At 38.7% G+C, this 26,271-nt stretch overlaps 1 protein-coding gene and 1 pseudogene across 11 annotated transcripts in view; one reads left to right on the top strand and one right to left on the bottom strand.

Annotated features, from left to right (window-relative positions):
* LOC114270829 (2,3-bisphosphoglycerate-dependent phosphoglycerate mutase 1) overlaps positions 1–26,271 on the top strand; it is a 43,757-nt gene that overhangs the window by 418 nt on the left and 17,068 nt on the right. The window contains exons 2-9 of one of the 10 annotated variants that reach the window (XM_082889303.1): positions 300–570; positions 711–934; positions 4,363–4,481; positions 4,576–4,732; positions 4,910–5,011; positions 5,135–5,254; positions 7,842–7,902; positions 11,499–12,168. In XM_082889303.1, coding sequence (XP_082745429.1) covers positions 309–570; positions 711–934; positions 4,363–4,481; positions 4,576–4,732; positions 4,910–5,011; positions 5,135–5,254; positions 7,842–7,886 — 1,029 coding nt within the window. In that variant the 5' untranslated portion in view covers positions 300–308 and the 3' untranslated portion in view covers positions 7,887–7,902; positions 11,499–12,168. Of the gene's footprint in view, positions 1–299; positions 571–710; positions 935–4,362; positions 4,482–4,575; positions 4,733–4,909; positions 5,012–5,134; positions 5,255–7,841; positions 8,011–9,610; positions 9,889–11,229; positions 12,355–26,271 lie in introns of those variants that run through there. The other 9 variants (XM_082889309.1, XM_082889306.1, XM_082889299.1 and 6 more) reach the window with 9 other exon arrangements.
* LOC114270830 (putative ETHYLENE INSENSITIVE 3-like 4 protein) lies at positions 9,848–12,452 on the bottom strand (annotated as a pseudogene). The gene is made up of 2 exons (XR_014341308.1): positions 11,226–12,452; positions 9,848–10,812 (listed from the first exon to the last, which is right to left on the bottom strand). The product of XR_014341308.1 is annotated as a putative ETHYLENE INSENSITIVE 3-like 4 protein (transcript).

The following is a 26,271-nucleotide window of genomic DNA, read 5'->3' as shown; positions in this document are numbered from 1 at the left end:
GTTTTAAGAACCAATTATTATGTTTATACATTTGCGTATATTGAGTATTTTAGATATGATATTCACAAATGAAACTATGGTCTTATCAGTATTTTGCGAAATAGCTTAAAGGGCACACTAAGTATTTTAGATATATAATCTACACAAAAGAAACTATGGTATATTACTATTTTGTGAAATAGTTTAAAGGGTGCATCGATTTATATCTCACAATATCTAGGCATCAAAATGTAAAGTTTATATATTTAGTCTAATATTATATGTTTGATTGACATCCATTGTGTTATGGTTTTCATTAGATTACTAGGATGAACACTGACTCACTTCGTCGAGCCATTGGGGCCATCAGTGTCCAGGGATTTGGCAATGATTTTAGATATTGTAATGGAATTGGGAATTCTGATGTGAGATTATTTTCAAAGGCCTTAAGGATCAATTCAAGATTGTTGAGAAATGGAATTTTTAGCTCAACCCGGTTTACAATCAAGGCATCACCAATTCATTCTGCAAATGTAGATCCAATTGTGGCCTCCTCACATGGCACTGCTGACAATCCAGGGAAGATTTCAAGTGAGTGTACTTGATTTGAAGTGATCCTTCATTCTTACATAATCAAACTAGTGATGCACAATGTGTGGTTTTACTCTTGATATACCATTCATGCCAATCCTACATTAAGTGTAAACTTGTGGCTTTATAATGCTGTCCAGATGAGTCTACTCTGATCTTGATTCGACATGGTGAGTCATTGTGGAATGAGATGAACCTGTTCTCTGGTTGTGTTGATGTGCCATTGACCAAGAAAGGCATAGAAGAAGCAATTGAAGCAGGTAAAAGGATTAGCTATATACCTGTTGACATTATTTTCACATCTGCATTGGTTCGTGCTCAAATGACTGCTATGCTGGCCCTGACTCAACACCGGTGCAATAAGGTATTTCCCCATTATTGTTTGTTTCTTTGTTCCTGCTGCTTTTCTTCTATTGGTTCTGCCAAAAAGCAAAAAACAGATGAATAAAATAATAATTATTATAAGCAGAAAAAAGGAGAGAGAGAGAGAGCATTCATTTAAATAGAGACTTTAAGTCTAGTAAACTGTACAATATTAGGATTGCTTACATAGTAAATTATTTAATGTTTTTAAAATCTGCTTTTTGTATAACTATAATCATAATTGTTAAAATTGTACGATTTGCGATTCAAATCTTAAGATTCCAGTTGATTCAAGCCCTAATTAATATGAAATGGTTGGGTGAATTGATGAATCAACCAAATTGGTTGGTTCACCATGGATTCTGCCAATTGCTTCTTTATTTTATTTTTTGTTGGAAGAATAGTCTCTCAAGGACTTTCAAGGCTTTAAGGGTTGTCTATTCCATTCATATCCTCTTTTTTCCCTTCTTTTATTGTCTTGGACCCTTTGGTGCTCTCAACCCTCCAACGTTTAATAGACAAATTTTTTTTTTCTTTGTTTAGATGGCTTTATATTTAATTGTAGCTTTAGCCATGTATTTCTACCTGCGGAAGGATCTTTTGGAGGCATTCATTGAGAGGCTTGAAAAGTTTGGTGGTTTGGCCACTTTGAACTCTCTGAAGTAAGTGGTTGGTTTATTCAACTTATAGAGTATTTAAGTCATGATTGTTTGAAATTTGGGAGTTTAGTTTTGTGTACATACTTCGTTGAGGATGATAGCTAACTCTAGTTATGAAAGAGGAAAAGAACAAGTCAAGTGACTGATATGGAACCATGGTTTGGTGTATAGAATATCCCAAGAAGTACAAACACTTCTAAGAAGATGACATATCCATGTTGTGTCCGTGTCAGACAACGACACTCTTTGGGCACTTCCTTACATGTAGGAATGGCAACGGGCAGGGCGGGGCAGGGGATCACACACCCCGTCCCCAATCCTCGATGGTAAAGTTTTTCCCATCCCCGGCCCTGATCCCCGACGGGGAACCTATCACCGCCCCCCTCCCCGTCCCCTCAACCCTAAAATTCCCTGGACCAAAAAAAAAAAAAACCAAACGGAGAGGGAGAGATCATTATCAACAACATAGATCATCAACAGAGATGATTATCAACAACATAGATCATCATCAAACAATAGATCAAAAAAAATAAATAACAGATCATCATCATAGATTAAAAAAAAAAATAGATCAAAAAAGAAACAATAACACAGATCATCATAGATCAAAAAAAAAAAAAAAAAAAACAATAAAAGATAAAAAAAATAAAAAAACAGATCGCACAGATCTGAGCTGAGGAGGGGGGCGGAGGAGATCGGTAAAGTAGAGAAACGCAGGAGGGCAGAGGAGGGCGGCATAGGATATCGGCGGAGGAGGGTGGTGGAGGAGATCGGCGGTGGAGATTGACGCTGTGAAGAGCACTGTGAGGGACTGAAATGGCAATCAGAGCACTCCATAACGGCTCTCTTCTCTCTCTCTCTCTCTCTCTCCCTCCCCCCATTTTTCTTACAACCCGAAGCTCTCTCGCATCGCAAAAATGGCGATCAGAGCACTGTGAGTAAGGGACTGAAATTGGTGAGTTATAAGAGAGAGTGTGAGAGAGAGTAGAGGGAAAAGCGATGGCGGCGGTGAGTGAGGAGCAACGGCGGTGGTGAGGGAGAGCGAGCGGCGGTGAGGGAGCAGTAGAAAGAGAGAGAGAGAGAGAGGCGATGTGTTTTGTGTGTGTGTGAACCTATACACTAAATTGATCCCAACTAATTGAGACACACATATATATAGAGAAGGGTACAAACGTAATTTTATTTCGGAGGAGAAATGGGGCCAGGATTGGGGACGGGCTATGTCCGTGAAAGCTATCCTCGTCCTCGGCCCGAAACTGATTGGGGATTTAATTTTGAATACCATCCAGGGCCCGTTGGGGATATTTTTCGGCGAAAAATCGCTCCTATCGGGGACGGAGGAGCGGGTCCCCATCGGGTCGGGTTCAAATTGCCATCCCTACTTACATGTGTCCGACACTCGTCAAAGTGTGTCCTATTTTTATTATTTTTTTTAAAAACCCGGACACTTGGAGAACACACGTCCTTATCGCCTAAACACACGTGTCTATCAATTAAACAACGATCAAACTAATTATAAGTTTGATGAAAACAACTTAAGATATAATAATAAAAGAAAAATCATATAAATTATAGCAATTAGTATCGTATTTCATTTTTTATTATCTTGAATGATATATTCATATGTATATATATGACAAACAAACACATAAAATTATAAATTTCATGCTTGTTCCCCATGTGTCGTGTCCTGTTTTTTTTTTGAAAATTGGCGTGTCCATGTTGTATCCTTGTTGTGTCACGTGTCCGTGTCCATACTTTTAGTAATTGATAATTTTTGAACTTGTGATGAATTTATGAATTATTATGCAAATTTTGTTAATTTCACTCATGTTGAAATTTGGAATCTTTTGGCTTCTTGTATGATGGACCTTGAAATTTGAATATTTCAATTGAATCAATGCACACAGATACATATGTAATACAGCCTTATAAATTTATGGCAGGACTCAAACTTGCATTCATTGACATGGAGACAAGCATTTGACCTACTAGACCATGTGGGCACTAGTCACCCTTCACAATAAGTTTTGCACTAATATATGTTTAATCATTCACATTTATAGTAGATTTAAATTTTTTACATGTCTATGTATGCTTTTCTGGCTATTTTGGAAAGTGTTATCGAATTTTTTGGTTCACGATTCAATTTGATTTACCATTTTAAAAAACAAAAGAAAAAAGAAAAAGAGAATTATGATTCATGATTCATTTCTCAATTTAAATACGATGCTATACTCTTACCTAATAATTGATGTCCCTGATTTTACTTCTTGAATCTTGTAATTTCGTTTGGACAAATGCACTGGTTTACTTAATCCATCATTGCTAATCATTACTCTTACAGCATTAGTGTACTCAGCAATGATGGTCATATAAAAATACACACGCACATTCAAGCTAGCATTAGAAGTCCTCATCACTCCTCCAAAGTTAGGCCCTTTTAGCTTGGGGTGTTTTAACTTCTTTGGCCCTTCTTGTGGATGTGTGTGCATTTTGATGACAAGAATATTCAGGTAGGTCTTGCATTGAACACAAAGTCTATATCTGCAAGACCAGTGTTCGTGCAATTGCAGGGATATTTGATGAATTGATAACCTTTTAAACAAGTGTCTGATAAGTAACATTATAAATTCTTTAGATAATCTATTTCAGGTCAAGGGATACAATTTTTTTTTTTTTTTTTTCTTTTTGGATGTGTACCTTTCCTGCCTTCACCAAGAAAATTTACTTGTTTGCATAGGTTTTAAACCCCCCTTACTATTTACAGGTGCCCATAATTATACATGACGAGAGTGAAGAGTCCAAAATGTGGAGTCAAATTCATAGTGAAGAGACCAAGAAGCAATCCATTCCAGTTGTGAAAGCTTGGCAACTAAATGAAAGAATGTATTTTCATGTCTATGTTCCTTTTTCTCCCACTTAAATTTATACTCACCTCAAACTTCTAGCTTGATGAAGTATTAGAAACTTTCCTTCACAGGTATGGGGAGTTACAGGGTCTTAATAAACAAGAGACAGCTGAAAAATATGGAAAGCAGAAAGTCCATGAATGGCGTAGAAGTTATGGGACATGCCCCCCCAATGGTGAAAGCTTGCAAATGTGTTCTCAAAGAGCTGTTGCTTATTTCAGAAAGCATGTAAGCAAAGCTATATTCATCTTTTCTAGTATATCTGAGTTTGGAAGGTGACATCTTAAGTTTGGATATTGATCAATAAAATGTCTAGAAGCATTGCTGAATGTTCTTATGCATGGGTCTATAAGGTTGAAATGTCACTGTGTCAACACCCAAGTTCTGAGAAGGATTACATTGCAGATTGAACCCCAACTTTTTGCGGGAAAGCATGTGATGGTTGCTGCCCATGCAAATTCACTGAGGGCCATTATTATGTATCTTGACAAATTAACTACACAGGAGGTAACTAGAAAAATCTCTGTAGGGGTTATTACTGCTTCTTGTTTCATATAAAATTTCAGGGTTTAACATGGATCCTTAGATTTAAGTTTCTATAAATAAGCTTTAATCGTGTCTCATGGACAGGTAATTAACTTAGAACTGTCAAATGGAGTACCAATGCTATACATTTATAAAGAGGGAAAATTTATCAGGAGGGGAAGTCCTCTAGGTTCAACAGAGGCTGGTGTATATGCTTATACCTGGGTATGCATTTCCTACATATTTTTGTCGAATCTCCTTGGCTGTTGTCGTTCAAAATAGCTGCCAATTTTGTGAGATCTTGTTCACGTAACATTGTCTAGTTTTCTTTAGATGTGCTAAAATGAAAGGGAGAAATATGTTTGACATAAGATCCTTGTTTGATCTGCAATAGGTTATTATCACAGCTGTTTTTAACTTGTTATAGGCTTGGTTTTTTTAGTTTAGAGTTAACTAGCCAGGTAACCTCCGGACTGTCAAACCTGTGGGGTTAAGCCACTTGTCCCTTAGCTTGGGGCCTTGTGCAAAGCTGAGCTAACCCCTATGATTCGACTCTCTCATAAAATGGATCTCCTCCATGCATTCAAGTACAAGAAGAGACAAGCAATTAGACATCTCCTCCAATAAGTTCAAACGCTCTCTCTTCACTACCACTCTCACACTAACAAAGTTAACAGCAATACAGCTAATGACAAAACTCCCAAAGTACGTAGAAACCTAAATCTAACAACAAAGCTCAATCATACAACTTAATTAAAAGTAAATCTATAGATTATCTATCTCTTTAAGATCTCTCTTCTTCCCCTCTCGCATAGTAGAAGAATGGATCCCTTTGGCATCCAAAAATAATCTTGGATCTTCATCACATAGTTCTTCTATTATTTTGTTCTCTTTTCTGTTGACTTCCATACTATCATCTGCTATGCTACTTGGTCATTAATTGGGTGTTGACAGTATGATCCTATGTCAATTTGATCAAACCTCCCAACCTATTCCACTTTCCTCTATTATTTTGCTTCTCCATGATCTTTCACAATTTATTTCTTGACACTTTTTTCCTTAATTGAATTTCTGGGATAATGGCTGTCCTGGATGAATGGCTTAGGCTAAACTGAAATTGCCTATGGGAATTTGGACACCATGAGGGCAATGGGGTTGTTTGGTCTAGCTTATATGAGCTTCTTATAGCTGCTGCTGCTGCTGCTGCTGCTGCTTCTTCTTCTTCTTCTTCTTCTTCATTTATTTTGTTTTATTTTATTCTAGGAGTTTGTGCCAGGTGTTTGGTACAGTTTCTGCTTATAGGTTACTAGGCAAAATAGCTTAAGCAAGTTATGAAATGCTGATTATTTGGAATTTGGCAGAAGGCTGTTTTTGGCTTCTGCTTTCTACTTGTTTGCTTTCAATTTCGAAAAAGCTATACCAAACAAGCTGAATAGATCAAAAGTTCAAAGATTATATACAAATCTGGTGAATTCAAGTTAATGGGACTTGAGGCTTGGTTTGGTTGGTTGGTTGGTTGTGTTGGAATGTGTCCCACATCGCCTGGAGTTGCCCCATCTGTACTGTTTATAAAGCTCCAGTTTCCGTCTCCTTAATACCTGGGTTTTAAAGAGAAGTGTAGGCTAGGCTTTTCAATTGGTTGGGTGTTCATTTCCAGTTCAATGCAAAGAAAAATGTTTGTCATGATAAGCATTGCTATGTCTATTTTCCGGTTAGAGAACTTATAGGAGCACAATGTAGTGTATGGTAATGACGGGATTGATGCCATTTTCATGATTTCCAGTTTTTAATCCTCATTTTCAGTTGTCTAGACGTTATTGTCCTCAAATATAGACCTAATTCTTCAAATATTTGTGCAAACTGGTTGCTCCCAGAATTGTCCCTCAACATTGCTGCGAATAAATAATTATCTCTTTTCTCGCTTTCTTTACTATCTTACAATGAAATGCCTTGTGCCTTTCCATTTCAGTTCATACTTGGCTGTTCTGAATGGTTAGTTTTTATTGGGTGAATTATTAATATTTCCACCATACAAGGAATACCTTCTTACTCCAACAATACAATCCCATTAGTATCATATTTGTAGTAGTGGTTCTTGTTTGGAATATCAGTCTAAAGTTTTATCATCTCTTTCGTAGAGAATTTACCATATTGTCTTGTAGATAGAAGCATGTTATTTGTTGCTGTGATTTTAATGGAACTTGGTTTCACAGCTCTTTGTGGAGTGTGTATGTATTATGGTCATGGCACCTAGATCTCATTTTGATAATTTTATGGATAATTTCACCACCGATCTTCAGTGGAGTCCTTGTCATTTCAAAAAGCTGAGGCAGCTTTGTAGGTGGTGGGATGATGGTTTTGCAAAGCTTTTACATGTTGAATGTTTTGATACATTTGAACATTTCACGTTCATGACCTCTTCAATGTGCAATCTAGGAGATGTATGACTTCCTAAGTTCATTTGATTTGATGATTTATCAAAAAAAGAGAAAAAAGAAATCATTTGATTGGATGACTATAACAATTAGTATAGATTTTTGTGAAGTTTGGCTTTAACAAGAAAAAGCATCAAATCCATTGCATATTTTCAGTGTATGATATATCAATATAACATATCCTAAAAACCAAATTGTCGACTTCTGCCCCCAAAAGTGTAGGCATCCACTTTTGTTAAATACTGATTTGTATTTGATTTTTAATTTCCCTTTTTTTTTTTTGTTCAGATTCATACATCTGTTTCTTTGTCTTTATAGCAATAAATGTAGCTAATGAATGATGACATATGAGTGACCTTGTGATTTACTTTCTGCAGGATTTGGCCCTTTACAGGCATAAATTAGGTGAAATGTCCAATTAAAGTGTCAAAAGAAGAGGTAAGCTCCATTGTTGTTAAGTTATTTACAAAGAACGACATCCTTGTCAAGTCAGTAATTTTCCATAGTAATTTCTTTTGGTAATGTTATTTTATGATAGTTTAGCACGAGAACAGAGAGAAAAAGGGAAAATAAAAAAATAATTATAATAATTTAAAAAAAAAAAATGAAGCAAACATAAAGGATGGAGGTTGCGAGCAATCATAGAATTTTCATACGGGTGATCTTCACACAAGATTATATCCGGTGCATGCTAGTAGCACAGACAAATGCGTTGCATGAGCAACCTTCATAAACCCTAGAACGATTTAGTTGTTTGCATAGGGAGAAAAATCCTCCATTTGTTTCACCTTTACTAGGAAACCAGCAATACCTACTGCTTAGCCTATTCCCTCAAATTTTCCATGTTGTATGTTCATTTAGTTGTTGGTATAGTAGCATTTTGTATTGAGATCAAAGCATTAGGGGACTCTTCTCAACAGTGTCCAGTTCTGCATATTCAACAGTGATCAACAAGGACTACATAATCTGTGCTGAAAATCTCATGCTTTGGAAAACAATTGATCCAAGCATAGTTATCAAATCGGGATTCAAATCATTAATCAAAATGGCCTCGTATCGAATTGCGAATCGAATCGAATTATGAATCATAAAGTTTCGGTCATTTTTTTCTGAATTACTTAGAAAAATATATCTACATATTTCGATGTTAAATATATCATATGAATATGAAATATTTAGACTTAAATCAGTGAAAATGTTATTTTGAATGAGGATCATGTAGTTTAATATGTAATAAGTTAACAAAGGTTCCTTGTAAATCTTACCTTTTTGTAGATATTTCTTATCAACCATTCTTAATAAAACATAGTAAACAAAGATAAACTTTCAAGTTCTAAAGTAACAATAATTTGACAATGATATTGATATTTGGACAATAAGAATACATACTTTTTCAAGTAACAATGACCAAATGATAAGAAAGAATTATTTAGAATCTTTTCTTTAAAGCATAAAACATTTTAAAAGGTATAATTGACCTCATCCATATAATATTTAACCATAAAATCTGATTGGATTCTATTAAAAACATCGTGATCACTAAAATAACGAATCATGTGTATATAAATTGGTTATTTTGGCGTTAAATGTTATTAGAAGTTGTATTATGTCATTTTTACTAAAAGATGGAGAAAAAAAGAGTTGAAATATGTCAAACACAATAATTTCAAGAATTGCGTGAATCGTAAAAAGTAAATCGAATCGTAAATCGATTGTGAATCATGCGATTCATTAGAGATTCACTTCCAAAATAAATTCATCCATAGATTCGTATCGATTTTGCAAAAATTACGAATCGAATCGTGAATCGAATCGCAAATCGTAAGATTCTGATAACAGAGGATTCAAGTAATTCCATCTATATATATCCGTACTTCTAAAAACAAGGGTAATTACATCCATATATAATGGGATAGATTTCTCTTTCTCTTTGGCAATCTTTATATTTTGTAATAATGTTCTAGAAGAGTTCTTTGAGTATTCATAAGATTTTATCAAAATCTTCCTAAATATTAGAAAGAGCAGAAATGAAGCTATTTTTGGCAATAAGCTCGTGTAATATTTATTCTTTGGATTGGGACAACAAACCTAATTCCTCCATCCTAACCAAGCCCGTTGTGAAATGCATTGAAACTTCCAATTCTAGCCTTGCAACATGGATGATGCTGCCTCCTTGGAATTGATGTTGTGTGCAATGATGACATCATGGGCTATTATCTATCATGGGATACAGCATCCTTAAATTTCAAACAGATATAACTGACTAATTATTTCAACTAGAAATGTAATGTATCCATAAAAATATTAAGAAAATATACCAGAATTTGAATTTCTGTTGTAGATTTAAACTGTGTAGTATGAGTCGCAATGAATGCACTTTTCAAAAGATTATATACATATAATATGGCATGTGTGTATTTCAAATAGTTCTCTTGATCGGTTTGATCTCAAATTTCAGTTGTGACAGGAGAATCAAATACCAGTGACCTAGCAATGGAACACTAATTGAAATAGAATGGAAAGAGAGAAACAAAATATTACAACAAACTTTTAAACTTATTGATGATATCTAAAATCCCTAATAGAAGGAGCCCCTTCTTCATGTAGAAGCGCTTCTAATATACTTGTATTTAGCTCCATATCTTGTCTTTGGATCCCTAATACACCATCCAATTCAAGTTGTTCAATTACATTCTCTCCAGTACCTTTCATAATCCTCAATTGTACCCCTATTACTATTCCCTTCCCCAACTTCATTCACATCTCCACTTCTATCAATGCTTTCTGGGATAGTGTTTGAGCTTGTGACTAAACATGGAAAGGTTCATCAATGCAACTGAATCAGAGTCTTCATCAATCCGGTAACTGCACTGAGACTCATGTTCAGTCCTCAAGTTCCTATCCACAAACCCTAACCCTAATTCACTTTGTGGGCACTTCAAGTTTTGGCAAGCATACAAAGCCCCCACCACACCCTCCTCTCCCTCAAACACACACTTCCTTTTCTCTCTCCTCCGCAACTCCGACCGGGCAACTGCATCTCTGGTAATGGCAACTTCTTCTTCTTCCTTCTCTTCGCCATCTTCTGGCGAGATCTTCAGGCTTTTCTCAGTGAGCTTCAAAAGGGCTTCTTCTTGGTTAACAACTTTAGACCAAGTTGCAGTCTCTTTAGCTGTCATCTTATCTTGTAAGCACTTTGACTGTCCCACTAACCTCCTCACAGTGTCTAAATTAGGGCGCACGTGTTTGATAATTGCAGCCAATAAACCCACCTTCCAAGTCTTTTTAAGGTCATGTGGCTTCTTATAGGGTGGTAGACCTTGTTCTTGTTGCATTCCTTGATCACCCCTATGTTACCTGGAATATGGATCTTTTCGGTACGTAAAATGGGAACGGGAATATGGTACGCTTCATGCGCTTAAATGTGGTACGATAGTGGTAGACTTGTATGTGTTACACTTAAAAATTTAAGGTACTTCTAGAATAATTTTCTTTTAACTATTAGGCATCCAATAATATACATGTATATATTTTTTCATTTTTGAAGTTTGTCTTGTCAAAACTTAAGTCACCTTATATTTTAATTTGTTATATTTGATTTTTTTTTTCCTCTTAAGGTAACATTTAAGGAAATATATTAGAAAAAGTTTTAAGGGTCGCTTCGGATCACTAAATTTATCGTTTTGGAACGAAAGTGTTCCATGTTTCGGAACGGACGTATCAATATGTAATTTGCTAAGGTATTAGCAATTTTTGGTAACACAGGATCACCCCACCATAGTTCCTTCTCTGTGGGCCACCGTGGAGGAGCTAAACCCTTCTCCAATGGAAACACCACCTCTGTGGAGGTACACTGTGTTGCAGTAGGGCAGAGAGAATTTAACCCAAAGTTGTGTCTTGCAAGTAGGAGGAGATGCATATGCGAAGTTGGATCATCCAACTGATCAGCTTGCTCCAGTGGCAGCAGAGGTGACACAAACTTGGCAATGGCTGCCGGAGCAAGTTGATTGAACCTAACCTTTTCCTTCCACCAGGAACGGAGACTGTCGGAGGAGCCGGTAATGGGCTTGCCGTGCTCAGGGACGATGCCATAGGCAAAGCCTTTTGCTTTGCAATCCTCCATGATATCTTCCATGATCTTGATCATGTACTTGAGAATGGCAACTTGGGCTGTGGACATCTTTTTCCGGCGGGATTGATCTTGTTTGGGCTCGGAGGAGGATGACTCAGGCTTGGGCTCTCTTGTGGTTCGTTGCTGGGACTTGAGCTTATGTAAGCACATGCGGTCCTTCAACATGCGCTTCTTGAGCTCATTGTAGCCAGTCTCTTTGCCTTCATAGTCGTCAGTCTTCTTCTTCTTCTTCTTCTTCTTCATCATCAACGTCACAGGGGCTTTGCGGATCAATTTTCCGTGGAACTTCATCATGATTGCTCTGAAACCTTGATATATGTTGGTGATCAAATTTAACCATATGTAGGTGATATGTGTTTGTATACAATATATACATATTGAAGAAACAAGAATGGCGGTGGAAGTGGAAGGTGAAGAAGGCTTGAAAACAAACTGAGCATTCAAGAGGGTGGAGGGTGATTTTGTATTGCATTAATTAATGGAAGTATGGGAGGGGGGAGGGGTGGTGAGGAGTGACAATGGAGGAATTTGAGGAATTGGTTGCAGGCGTTGAGCAGAGCAATGGCTGGAGAGAGAGAGAGAGAGAGAGAGAGAGAGAGAGAGAAGATGGTAAAGTGGTGCAATTTAGCCTGAGATTGCTAGCCTGCGTCAGGTTGCATACTCACATTGCATGCATGTTAGAGACATGGTTATGCTGTTTATTTGTCCCAATTAAATTATAACCCAAAGCTCTGCATCTCCTGTGGATCCATATGACATTTTTCTTGGTCTATATGTGCGAGTGTATGGACATGGTTGTTTTGAAAATTAGTTATTTTTATAAAAGACGTAAAAAAAAAAAAAAAAAAAATAGAAAGAAAAGTCAACTTTTTAATAATGATTTTTGATTTTTTTTTTTGACAAATAGTTTATTGCCAAACTTATATTAACACAAAATTTGGTGTTAGGTCAAGAAGGTTTTGAGGTTTCATAATTTTTATTTTTTATTTTTGTTTATATTGTAATTATTTTTAAAAATAACCACTAATAGTTACCAAATTTTATTTAGTTTTTTTCATTCGTCAAATCAAAAAAAGATGTTGATATAAAATTTTAAATGCATCGTGTTTGCATCCAACATTAATGCATATGAAGGTAAAGAAGTAAATACTATTTTGATTAGGGGTGGACGTAGATCGGTTGCGGCCATGGAACTTTTAATTTGTAATTTGTCTGCCAAATTGGCGAATTGGAGAAAATCAATTCGCATCCGTCCGTCAATCTGGTAGATATGAATTGAACGGGTTGGCGGATTAGCGGATGGATGCGAATTGGTTTGATGGTTTAAAATTTTATAAATTTTCAACATAATTCAACTTGGGTACTTAAAAAAAAAAATTACAATTAATGACTTAAAAAAGTATTACAATCACTGCATGCCTCATCCAAATAAAAAAAGTTTGAAAATTTAGAACATTATAATCACTGCATGTCTCATCTATATATTACAATCACATCATGTCTCATCCACATAAAGTATTACACAAAGTATTACAATATGTGGTTATTAAAATATAAAAATAGTTTAAACCACTAAAATCATGAACAGAGAAGTAGTAGAGATGGTATGTCTCTATATTGTTACATCTATATCTGTTTTTGAAAATAAAACAAACCAGCATATATTATCTTTTTTATTTATTATTTTTAGAGTTAGATTTAAAAATCAAAAAATATAGATAAATAATATATTTATTTTTTTCAATTCAAAAAATATATTTAACAAAATATTTAAACTCTTTTTCAATTGAAAATATAAACAAAATATTTAAACAAATTGAAAATATAAAGTCTTACAAATTACTAGGAGTCCTCGCAGTTTGGCAGTTCGGATGCAGAATCTCAAATCCACCATCTGTCCAAAACTAGGCGGATTGAAAAAAATCAATCCGCAACCGTCCGTTCGTCATCACGCATCCGTTCAAAATTCAATCGGTTTGGATGGATCGATATATTCATTATTCAGCCCTAATTTTGACCCTTCAACAATAAATATTGGGCATTAATTAAAATCAAATAATGCAAAATAAATAAATAAAAGAGTTAAAATTTTAATATATATTTCATATATTTTTTTATTCTTTCATATATTTGTGTATATTTTTTACATATTTTTATACGTATGCCAGAATTAGGTGATGTTTGATAAAATAAAAAGCTAAAAGGTGGAAATAAAGTTTTGAAAATTGAATGGTGAATTTTTTTTGTCGAAATGTTATTTGATATAAATTTAAGTGCAGAATTAAAATAAATTATATGATACAAGAATCTAAAATTAAAATTTGTTATTATTACTTTTTTTAATTTATATAATTTTGGTGGTAACGCGGTGGTGGTGGTGTGGTGGTGTCAGCAACGATAGATGAGAGATTGGTTGTGGTATGGGAATGATGGTGGGGTGGGGTGGGGTGGGGTGGAGGAGGTGGAGGGGTGGTAATAGTGTGATGGTGGATGGAGTGGTAGTTATGATAAAGGTGGTGGTGGCTAAGTAGAACCGGTCTTGGGATAAAGCTATTGAGGCATGTGCCTTAGGCCCCAAAAAATTGGTCCAAAATAGGACTCAAACTTAGTAGTGTCTTAGTATATTACAAATTCAAATAGATCCAATTTATTTTTGTTGGTTTAGGACCAATCTAAAGGGCTCAAAAAATTATGTTGGCGCCATATGAAAAAAAAAAAATTATAAATGTGATGTGGCCCGATAGAAATTAAAACATATATGTTCGGGGAGCAAATATTCCGACGAGCCCATACTCCTTTCTTCCAAGCTCTTGTCTGTCCGATTGACCTGCGAGCACAACGCGGTGAGCTACCCGGCGGTGTGTGGCCGGAATACCCCTCCGACGATCAAGTTAGACACATACAGGGATAGAGAGAGAGAGAGAGAGAGAATTGAGTGTTTAGTGTAAATCCCACCAAATGTTCATCTGTCAAGGCATGGGGGGCGCAGACTCGCTTATATACCTTCTGCGCCCTAAATCTACTCCCATCAGTCTCTCGACACGTGGTGTCGCTATCCCATCTGCTAGCACAAATCCAGCAATCACCACCTAACCAAACTGTTAGGATACCTTGGCGGAGCTCGGCAGACTGGCGGAACCTCCTCGGTTTCTCCTGACCGTGCTGCGCGGCATACCTTAATGAACCATTCGCCAAGCTCCTGTACAACCGAACTCGGCTGTATTCCGGCAAGCCGAGCTCGAGGTAGGTCGAGCTGGTTAGCCGTCGGTCTTCCTGCCGAGCTAACGCATGAACCGTGGAACCCATGGAGACAGGCAGATATCTCGGTCGAACTCCCAGTAGACTGGCTTCCGCACCAACAAGCCAAGTAGCTCGGTCCCACGTGCCTTGTGCCTTAACCAAGCAAAACCCTTCCGGACAGGCCCAAGCTACCACGGCCCAATTGTGTTCAGCCCACAATTTGCCCGGCCTTTACCACGGCCCAATTCAGCTCATAAATCTCCCTCTCAATTGCCCTTTAATTCCGTCCGCGCAAGCGTGACTGGGATTACATGATCTGATTGGGGTAAACTCTTCCTCGGTCCTTAGTTTGCAAGACATCAACCGCGCTATTCCTCTTGCTCGGTTTCTTGGCTTGCTTGGCTGAAGCCTCAACTTGCCTTCTTGGCGAGCAAAATCAGCTCGGCGAGGAACTTCAAAGAAGGCGAGCAAGGTCCGCTCCGCGACTTCCTTCTTGGCGAGCAAGGTCAGCTCGGCAAGGAACTACAAAGAATGCGAGCAAGGTTCGCTCCGCGACTTCCTTCTTGGCGAGCAACATTGGCTCGGCAAGGAACTCCAAGGAAGGCAAGCAAGGTCCGCTCCGCGACTTCCTTCTTAGCGAGCAACACCCGCCCGGCAAGGAACTCCAAAGAAAGCGAGCAAGGTTCGCTCCGCAACTTCTTTCTTAGCGAGCAATATCAGCTCGGCAAGGAACTCCAAAGAAGGCGAGCAAGGTCCGCTCCGCGACTTCCTTCTTGGCGAGCAAGATCAGCTCGGCAAGGAACTCCAAGGAAGGCGAGCAAGGTCCGCTCGGCTACTTCCTTCTTGGCGAGCAAGATTAGCTCGGCAAGGAACTCCAAGGAAGGCGAGCAAGGTCTGCTCCGCGACTTCCTTCTTGGCGAGCAAGAATAGCTCGGCAAGGTACTCCAAAGAAGGCGAGCAAGGTCCGCTCCGCGACTTCCTTCTTGGCGAGCAACATCGGCTCGGCAAAGAACTCTAAGGAAGGCGAGCAAGGTCCGTTCCGCGATTTCCTTTTTGGCGAGCAACATCCGCCCAGCAAGGAACTCCAAAGAAGACGAGCAAGGTCCGCTCCGCGACTTCCTTCTTGGCGAGCAACATCAGCTCGGCAAGGAACTCCAAAGAAGGCGAGCAAGGTTCGCTCCGCGACTTCCTTCTTGGCGAGCAAGATCAGCTCAGTAAGGAACTCCAAGGAAGGCGAGCAAGGTCCGCTCGGCGACTTCCTTCTTGGCGAGCAAGATTAGCTCGGCAAGGTACTCCAAAGTAGGCGAGCAAGGTTCGCTCCGCGACTTCCTTCTTGGCGAGCAAGATCAGTTCGGCAAGGAACTCCAAAGAAGGCGAGCAAGGTTCGGTCCGCAACTTCCTTCTTGGCGAGCAACATCAGTTCGACAAGGAACTCCAAGATCGGCAAGTAAGGTCCGCTCGGCGACTTCTTTCTTGGCGAGCAAGAATAGCTCGACAAGGTACTCCAAAGAAGGCGAGCAAGGTCCGCTCTGCGACTTCCTTCTTGGCGAGCAAGAATAGCTCGGCAAGGTACTCCAAAGAAGGCGAGCAAGGTCCGCTCCGCGACTTCCTTCTTGGCGAACAAGATCAACTCGGCAAGGAACTCCAAAGAAGGCGAGCAAGGTCCGCTCCGCGACTTCTTTCTTGGCGAGCAAGATCAGCTCGGCAAGGAACTCCAAGGAAGGCGAGCAAGGTCCGCTCCGCAACTTCCTTCTTGGCAAGTAACATCAGCTCGGCAAGGAGCTCCAAAGAAGGCGAGCAAGGTCCGCTCCGCGACTTTCTTCTTGGCGAGCAAGATTAGCTTGGCAAGGAACTCTGGTCTTTCCACCAAAATGATTGTCAATTGCCCCTTTTCCTCGGCCTTCTGACTGACGTCTTTCAAAACCAAACTCCCTAGATCTTTTCCACGGTTGTTCGCACCGCCATCCTTTGAGCTTCCCGCCAGAATAAATCATCTCGGCTATAGCCTTGAGTTGAGCAAATCATCAACTCATTTGGCCGGAGTAAATCATCTCAGCTGAAACTTCAGAGTTGAGCAAATCATCAACTCATTTGGCCGGAGTAAATCATCTCGGTTGAAACTTCAGAGTTGAGCAAATCATCAACTCATTTGGCCGGTGTACATCACCTCGGCCGAAACTTCAGAGTTGAGTAAATCATCAACTCATTTCGCCGGAGTACATCATCTCGGCTGAAACTTCAGAGTTGAGCAAATTATCAACTCATTTAGTCGGAGTACATCATGTCGGCTGAAACTTCAGAGTTGAGCAAATCATCAACTCATTTGGCCGAAGTAAATCATCTCGGCTGAAACTTCAGAGTTGAGCAAATCATCAACTCATTTGGCCGGAATAAATCATCTCGGCTGAAACTTCAGAGTTGAGCAAATCATCAACTTATTTGGCCGGAGTAATTCATCTCGGCTAAATCAGAAAAGTTTTTCAGCAAAAGTAATTCACTTACATTACATTGACAAAAAGAGTATCACATTCAGAAGTGTAGGGGAAACAAGTTCTTTCTCAAAAAATTACTTAAGAACGATAAGAATATAATAGTTTGAGGTTAGCCGCATTCCATGGCCAGGGTACACCTTTGCCATCCAAATTTTCTAAGTGGTATGCCCCCTTACCCGCCAGACCGTTTATCTTGTAAGGCCTTTTTGTCTGTTGCCACCGGGGTTGTCTTCGCGATGGACGCCGTCGCATCATCCTCTACTCGAATGTGCTCATTGATGCGCTGCATTAGTTGCTCCATGGATGGCGGCTGGTTCATTGTAAGCAAGTCCCTCAGCCTATGTCCGACCGGGAGACCACGCTTGTATTGGGTGATTGCCAGGTTGACCGGGCAATCCAAGATCTCATTGAAGGTTTCCCAATATCCAGAGTTGTATGCCTTCAGTGTATCACTTGGCTCCATCTTGACACTGAAAAGGTGGTCAACTTCTTTTGGCATTTTGGTGTTGGTTTTGAAGCGCGTTACAAAGGCTTCGCCCAACTGCTGCCACCTTTCTATGCTCCCCTCCGGCAGCCTCTCAAACCATTTCATGCCCAGCTCACCCAAACTTGACGGGATGATAAGGCACATAAGAGCGTCATTCCGCCTATGTCCGGCCATGACCTGTCGGAAGTGGCTTACATGCATATAGGGATCGGTTTTTCCGTCGTAGAGCGTGAACTTAGGCTAGTGGAAGCCCGCGGGAAGCGGTGTTGTTTCTATCTCCACGAGAAAGGGGTGGCGCTCAACCTTACTAAGTCTGTGTCTAGAAAGAGAGGCGCAGCTAGGTGAGGTGGAGACATTCCGACCTCTTCACTGGCGTGAACCCCATAGGATAACCGCTGGAACGCCGGCACCCTCTGAGCCTCCCGCCGGCAAGCCCGTTCCTTCAAGACTCCCCGCAAATCCTCTGAACGAGTGGAATAAGAATACCTCGATGTCGTCGCCGGACGTGAGGGTTGATAGGTGCTGTCTTGTGCGCTGGACTTCTCTACGTGCGCGTCGGAATCTCCAACCTTGTAACTTCTGGTGATTGAGATGGACGGAGTACGCCGCTGGCTCTGACTGCATGAACGGTGGGGTTGGGTGCGCTCACTGTGGTCTCCCACTCTAGCTACACCCTTCCCTTTGACATGTCGCTTAAGATCCTCCATCTTCGCCGCCATTCTCCGGATGACGGTGTCTTGGTCCCTTAGCTTGTGTTCCAGTCGCCTGGCGTGCGATTCTCTCCGCCGCCGGTGACCGTCTGGACCCCGTGAATGTCCAAAGCTTCTTCCGCGCTTATCCCGCGCGTCTCTTGAATGTCCTCCTGGAGAAGTTTCTAGGTCCACCATAGGAGGAATGGCGGGATGTCCTTCTCTCTGTCTGCCTGACTCTGGGGTAACTCCGCCGATGGCAGACAACGGAATCTCGTCGTTATTCGCCATGGACGGCGATCAGATGAGCCTAGAAGACAAGGTTTTGTCTTTCAAAGTTCCCACAGACGACGCCAATTGTACGGGGAGCAAATATTCTGACGAGCCTGTACTCCTTTCTTTCGAGCTCCTGCCTGTCCGATCGACCTGCGAGCACAACAGCGGTGAGCTACCCGGCGGTGTGTGGTCGGAATACCCCTCCGACGATCAAGTTAGACACATACAGGGATAGAGAGAGAGAGGATTGAGTGTTTAGTGTAAATCTCACCAAATGTTCATCTGTCAAGGCATGGGGGGCGCAGACTCACTTATATACCTTCTGCGCCCCAAATCTACTCCCATTAGTCTCTTGACACGTGGTGCTGCTATCCCATCTGCTAGCACAAATCCAGCAATCACCACCTAACCAAACTGTTAGTATACCTCGGCGGAGCTCGGCAGAGTGGTGGAACCTTCTCGGTTTCTCCTGACCGCGCTACGCGGCATACCTTAATGAACCATTCGCCGAGCTCCTGTACAACCGAACTCGGCTGTATTCCGGCAAGCCGAGCTCGAGGTAGGTCGAGCCGGTTAGCTGTCGATCTTCCTGCCGAGCTAACACATGAACCGTGGAACCCATGGAGACAGACAGACATCTCGGTCGAACTCCCAGTAGACCGGCTTCCGTACCAACAAGCCAAGTAGCTCGGTCCCACATGCCCTGTGCCTTAACCAAGCAAAACCCTTCCGGACAGGCCCAAGCTACCACGGCCCAATTGTGTTCGGCCTACAATTTGCCCGGCCTTTATCACGGCCCAATTCAGCTCATAAATCTCCCTCTCAATATACAAACAAGTGTTGTTTTAGCTTAGTTTTTAACATTTTTTGGGTATTTATAATGATTTCTTCCTATTTTAATCTATGAAAATAAATTTTAATTTATAATTTTAATGATTATATGTGCAAGTAAACTTAAATAAAAAACTTGTTGATACTTAACATTTTATGCATAAATTTTTTATTAATATATATATATATATATATATATATATATATAAAAGAGGGTCTCATTTTCATAGTTTGCCTTAGATCTCATAAATTTTAGAGCCGGCCTGTGGCTAAGGGGTGGTGTTGTTGGGTGGAAATGGTGGGATGGTGGTGGTAGAAGTAGTAGCGGCAGTGGTGGTGGTAGTGCTTTGGCAATAGATGGATGATACTGGTATGGTGGTGGTGGTTGTAGTAGGTGGTGGTGGTGGTGCTTGAAGGGTGGCAGCCATGGTTTGCTAGTGATGGTGGAGATGATGTGGTTGTAGTTGTGGCAACAATGGTGCTTTGGCGTTGGAGGGATGGTAGTTATATGGTGGTTGTAGTTGCAGGGGTGATGATGGAGATTTGTTGTGAAAATATTTGATGGCAAAAACATTATACAAAATAATAATAATAATAAAATCTTTATTTCATTAGTTTTAAGATAAACTTATTAGATTAAATACTGTTTGGAATGATTTTTTTAATTAAATAAATAGTTGTGAGAGAAAAAATAATTAATTGATATATATATATATATATATATATATATATATAATGTAACATTTTAATTTTTTTTTTACTTTTGAGAAGCCTGCCTGATACAAGTTTTGATTATCAAATCAAATTATTTTATTTTCACTTAATTGATTCCAAAATACATACTTAATTGATTCCAAGTTTTAATTGGGTTTTATTCACAGTTTAATTTGGTTGAGTGGGGGAGGAGGTGCTTCCCAAACCAGCTTAAGCGAGAAGCTCCCATGTGAGGGGCAAAATGACTTAAATGCCCCTTCACAATTTCAAATTATTACAAGTGTGCCATATATATAAATCAAAACACACTCATGTTTCTCTCTCTCAAGAACCACAGAGGTGATTTTCGATTTCTGGCAACGTTCTGGTTCCTGTCTCTCTCTCTCTTTGTTATCTCTTCTTTCTCTCTGGTTCGTGAGGTCTGAAACCCTAACGTCACAATCTAAAACCCTAACGTCGCGATCATAGAACCACCGCCATCGCATCAATGAACCAGAGCTCCGTCGTCACCTCCGATCACCACCGCCATCACGATCGCGATCTGAAACCTAATCATGATCTACTCCGTTGCTCGCTCTCTCTCTTTGCGATCGCGATTGCGATCTGAAACCCACCGCCATCTCTCTCTCTTTCTCTCTCGATCTGCATTGTTTGTGGCCGTGGTCGTCGCCATCGCAATCGCGATCACAATTTGCATTGAAACCCTAGCCACCGGCGGTTGTTCGCCGGCAACGTTGAAACCTCAGACAAAAAAAAATGAAAAACAAGGAAAAAATCAATATTAATATTAATTAAAAAATAAAAATTGTATATTTTTGAAGAAAAAGAAAAAAAATCAACATTAATTAAAAAATTCAATATTAATTGGTATTAATTATTAATAAATTAATATTGTATATTTTTGTAATGAACTAATTATTAATTGATACTAATTAATAATTTTAGTGTTAATTTAGATTAATTAAGCCATTAATTGATACTAATTAATAATTTTAGTATTAATTGATACTGATTAAGAAATTAATTGATACTAATTAATAACAATTGTTGATTATTAATATTATTTGATACTAATAAAAATTAATTATTAATATTATTGATACTAATTAATAATTTTAGTATTAATTTAGACTAATTAAGTCATTAATTGATACTAATTAAAAATTCTAGTATTAATTGATACTGATTAAGCAATTAATTGATACTAATTAATTTATAATAGAAAAAAATTGTTACAATAATACTTTCATTACATTTTTATCAAATGTATCAATTTTTATATTAGTTGATACTATTTAATACTAATTATATTAACTTTTATTAATGAAATAATTTTTTTAATTAAATTTGAAAAAAATGACAAAATTATCATTTTTATATCATATAAGGGCAAAAAGGTCAATTATATAGAAAAAGTTATTTTACAGCTTATCAACCAAACACTACTGTACTACTTAAATCCATAATCACATAGCTGCACCAAACAGGTTAACAGCTTATGTTCATAGTTATAAGTTATAATCTGTCAAATTATAATTTATAATTACTTTCCCACAACTCTACTAAACGGGGCCAATAACTGGTGATAAGCATTTTTCAATTTTAAACCATCTTAACTAATTGCGGTAGTGACTAAATTTCTGTATTAATTAATCAACCCCATTTTTGTGTTGTATACTAGCACATTATTCACATATTAAATGACCCATTTATCAACTGTAAGGTCATATTTGTTTGCCTTCCTAAACAAAGAGATTGGACTCGTAATTCTATGAACCCTAGATAAATCATGTTTGATTGATAAAAATACGATTTATTTGGTTCCAATTTTCTAAAATTTGAGTTTTTTAATTTTTATGTTTCTTTGCTTTTACTAAATTTTTTTAATATATATATATTTTTTTAGTTTTTTGATACACTTAATATAAATATAATTAAAACGTATAATATTTGTGAAATTTTTTTAAAAAAATTTCACTAAATACTAAAAATATAATATATATATATATATATATATATATATATATATTATATTTAGTATATTTTTATATTCTTGTGTATTTATTGATTTTTAAAAATATTTTACTTTTTAAGTATATTTAGGTTAAGTGCATCTAAAAAGTAAAAAAGTTTACTTAAAATATTAAAAAATACTAAAAATAAAAAAAATATATGAAAAATTAAATTTAAAAAAAAAATTCAATTTTAAAAAAATTGAATTCAGAAAATTAGAACCAAACAAAGTGAACTAGTAATCTCATGGGACTACAAATCCCTCCACATGGTGGGATTAGCTTTCCATGTGAAGGGTGAGATTGTTAATCTAATCCCACCGGATTGGGTGTGAAAAGATAATTTTGCCCCCACACTACAAAAGTTAATTTTTATATAATGAGGATTTTTACGTGATTTCATATATTTAATTCCAACCAACTAATATCACCACATCAGTTCACAAATAAACACATTTTATTTTATACATTTTTAATATAACACCACCACACTAATAATCTCTATTCTCAATTCTACCTATTTATAATTTCTTCTAACTTAATTTCGAAACAAAACTACACCTAAAAGTAGAAGCTCATACCTCCACATAGCAGTTTGTATGATTTTTGTTTGGGTTTTTGTTAATTTTCAATTAGTTTGTGTTTTTTTTTTTTTTCTTTTTTTCATATTTCAGTCTCTCTTTTTTTTTTTGATAAAATACAAATATACTTCTTGATATTTGCTTAAAGTACAGATTGCTCCATATAATTTTAAAACTTTGTCCTTTCAAGTTTCTAATCAGATAATAAATAGCTCTTTTTATTAAAAAATTATAAAGTCAATTAATAATTTTTAATAATATAGGAAATATATTTTAATTAACAATTCAAATAATTTTATTGTTGTGTAGAAGAGTAGTTAGAAATTTTATTTTTTTGTTAATTATGTTAAATAAAAAAAATTGACAAGGGGGCATTTGTAATTTCTAAAAGGGATTTTTATTGATAAATCTCATTTAGAAGTGTTTTAACCCAAAAAGTCCATGAAGAAATTTATTAACCCATTTAGTAGCATGTATGTATAGTTTTATTCCATAAAGTCTTTTTTCTTAATTTACACTCTTTTTTTAGACTCTTATGCCCTTATATTTAATTTTGATACTCTTACAAATATTTTTTGAACGGTTAGCAATTTTATGATGTAAATATTCATATTTTAACATTTACATTGGTAAGAATGTAAAATTGGCCCGTGGCCCGTCCGAAGATTGCCCCCGGGCCGGGGCGGGCTCGGTCCGTTGACAATGTGAATATTCACATTGACATGTTAACATTCACATTGATAGAAGTGTAAAATTGGCCCGCGGCCCGTGGGCGGCCTGAAACCTGCCCGTGGCCATGGGCTGCCCGGGGCGGGCCCGGCCCGGCCTGTTGACAATGTGAATATTCACATTAACATATTAGCATTCACGTTGATAGGAGTGTAAAATTGACCTGCAGCTCGTAGGCGGCCCGAAAATCGCCTGCGGGCCCGACTCGTTTACAATGTGAATATTCACATTGACATGTTAACATTCACATTGATAGGAATGTAAAATTGGCCCGCGGCCCGTGGGCGGCCTGAAGCCCACCCGTTGCCCGGGGCGGGGTAGGCCGTAAATATTCATATTTTAATATTCATATTGATAAGAATGTAAAATTAGCCCGTGGGCGGTCCGAAGCTCGCCCCCTAGCCGGGGCGGGCCCAGTCTGTTGACAATGTGAATATTCACATTGACATGTTAACATTCATATTGATAGAAGTATAAAATTGGCCCGTAGTCCGTGGGCTGCCTGGGACTGGCCCGACCCGACCCGACCCGTTGACAATGTGAATATTTACATTAACATTTTAACATTCACATTGATAGGAGTGTAAAATTAACCCGCGGCCCGTAAGCGGCCCGAAACCCGCCCCCGGGCCGGGCCGGGCCCGTTTACAATATGAATATTTACATTGACATGTTAACATTCACATTGATAAAAGTGTAAAATTGGCCCGCGGCCCGTGGGCGGCCAGAAACCCGCCCGCGGGCTCGGCCCGGCCCGTTTACAATGTGAATATTCACATTGACATATTAACATTTACATTGATAGGAGTGTAAAATTGGCCCGCGGCCCGTAGGCGGCCCGAAGCCCACCTGTTGCCCGGGGCGGGGCGGGCTGTAAATATTCATATTTTAACATTCACATTGGTAAGAATGTAAAATTGGCCCGTGGCCCATGGGCGGTCTGAAGCTCCCCCCTGGACCGGGGCGGGCCCGGTTCGTTGAGAATGTGAATATTCACATTGACATGTTAACATTCACATTGATAGAAGTGTAAAATTGGCCTGTGGCCCGTGGGCGGCCCAAAACCCACCCGCGGTCTGTGGGCTGCCCGGGGCGGGCCCGACCCGGCCTGGCCCGTTGACAATGTGAATATTCACATTAACATATTAACATTCATGTTGATAGGAGTGTAAAATTGACCCGCGGCCCGTAGGCGACACGAAACTCGCTCCCGGGCCTGGCCCGCCCCGGCCCGTTTACAATGTGAATATTCACGTTGACATGTTAACATTAACATTGATAGGAGTGTAAAATTGGCCCGCGGCCCGGAGCGGGTTCGACCTGTTGACAATGTGAATATTCACATTGACATGTTAATATTCACATTGATAGGAGTGTAAAATTGGCCCACGGTCCATGGGCCACTCGAAGCCCTCCCGCGGCAAGCTCGTTTGGGCCCGGGCCCAAGCCTAGCCCGAGAACTTGGGCTAGGACCTAAGCCATCACTTTGAAGCTCGGCCCGCATAAGGCCCATTTAAGGCTCGGCCCGAGGCCCGGTGTCTTTTTTGTGGAAAATAATAAAATTTTGGGAGAAAAAATTAAAAAGAATTAAAAAAAAATGGCGAGGCTCACCCAAGCCTGACCCAAGCCCAAGTCTAGGCCTAAGCTCCTTGGCTCGACCCACCGGGGCACCCAAAACCTGAATATCTTTGTGTCAGGGCTAGGGCCTAGGCCTAATTTTTTGGCCCGTGGGCCGGTCCGGCCCGGCCCGGCCCGAATTTTGGCAAGCACCCACAAGGCTTTACATAGGTTGGCCCCAGTCCGAGCTGGGCCGAGCCCCTACACATTGATCATATGAACATTTACATTGACGGTGTGAACATTTACGTTGACAGTGTGAACATTCACATTAACGATGTAAACATTCACATTAGGAGTATTTTGGTAATTGTGTCACCCATAGGATGTGAACATTCACATTAGGGGTATTTTGGTAATTATATCACCCATAAGACTTATTGAAACATAAGAAAATAATGTGAACTAAATTGAACATAAATAGATGAAAATGGTATTTTGGTCTTCTTACCTCAAATAGGAACATTCACACTGACGGTGTGAACATTCACACTGACGGTGTGAACATTCACATTGACGATGTGAACATTCACATTACGGGTATTTTGGTAATTATGTCACCCATAGGATGTGAACATTCACATTAGGTGTATTTTGGTAATTATGTCACCCATAGGACTTATTGAAACATAAGAAAATAATGTGGACTAAATGGAACATAAGTAGATGAAAAGGGTATTTTGGTCTTCTTACCTCAAATAGAAACATTCACATTGACGGTGTGAATAAAATTCACATTAGGGGTATTTTGGTAATTATGTCACCCGTAGGACTTATTGAAACATAAGAAAATAATGTGGACTAAATGGAACATAAGTAGATGAAAATGGTATTTTGGTCTTCTTACCTCAAATAGGAACATTCACATTGACGGTGTGAACACTCACATTATGGGTATTTTGGTAATTATGTCACCCATATGACTTATTGAAACATAAGAAAATAATGTGGACTAAATGGAACATAAGTAGATGAAAATGATATTTTTGGTCTTCTTACCTCAAATA

This window comes from Camellia sinensis, chromosome 1, assembly GCF_055761805.1.
Source record: "Camellia sinensis isolate YWXY chromosome 1, ASM5576180v1, whole genome shotgun sequence".
NCBI classification, from domain to species: domain Eukaryota; kingdom Viridiplantae; phylum Streptophyta; class Magnoliopsida; order Ericales; family Theaceae; genus Camellia; species Camellia sinensis.
The sequence above is the reverse complement of the archived record's forward strand: the minus strand, read 5'-3'. Positions and strand labels throughout refer to the sequence as shown.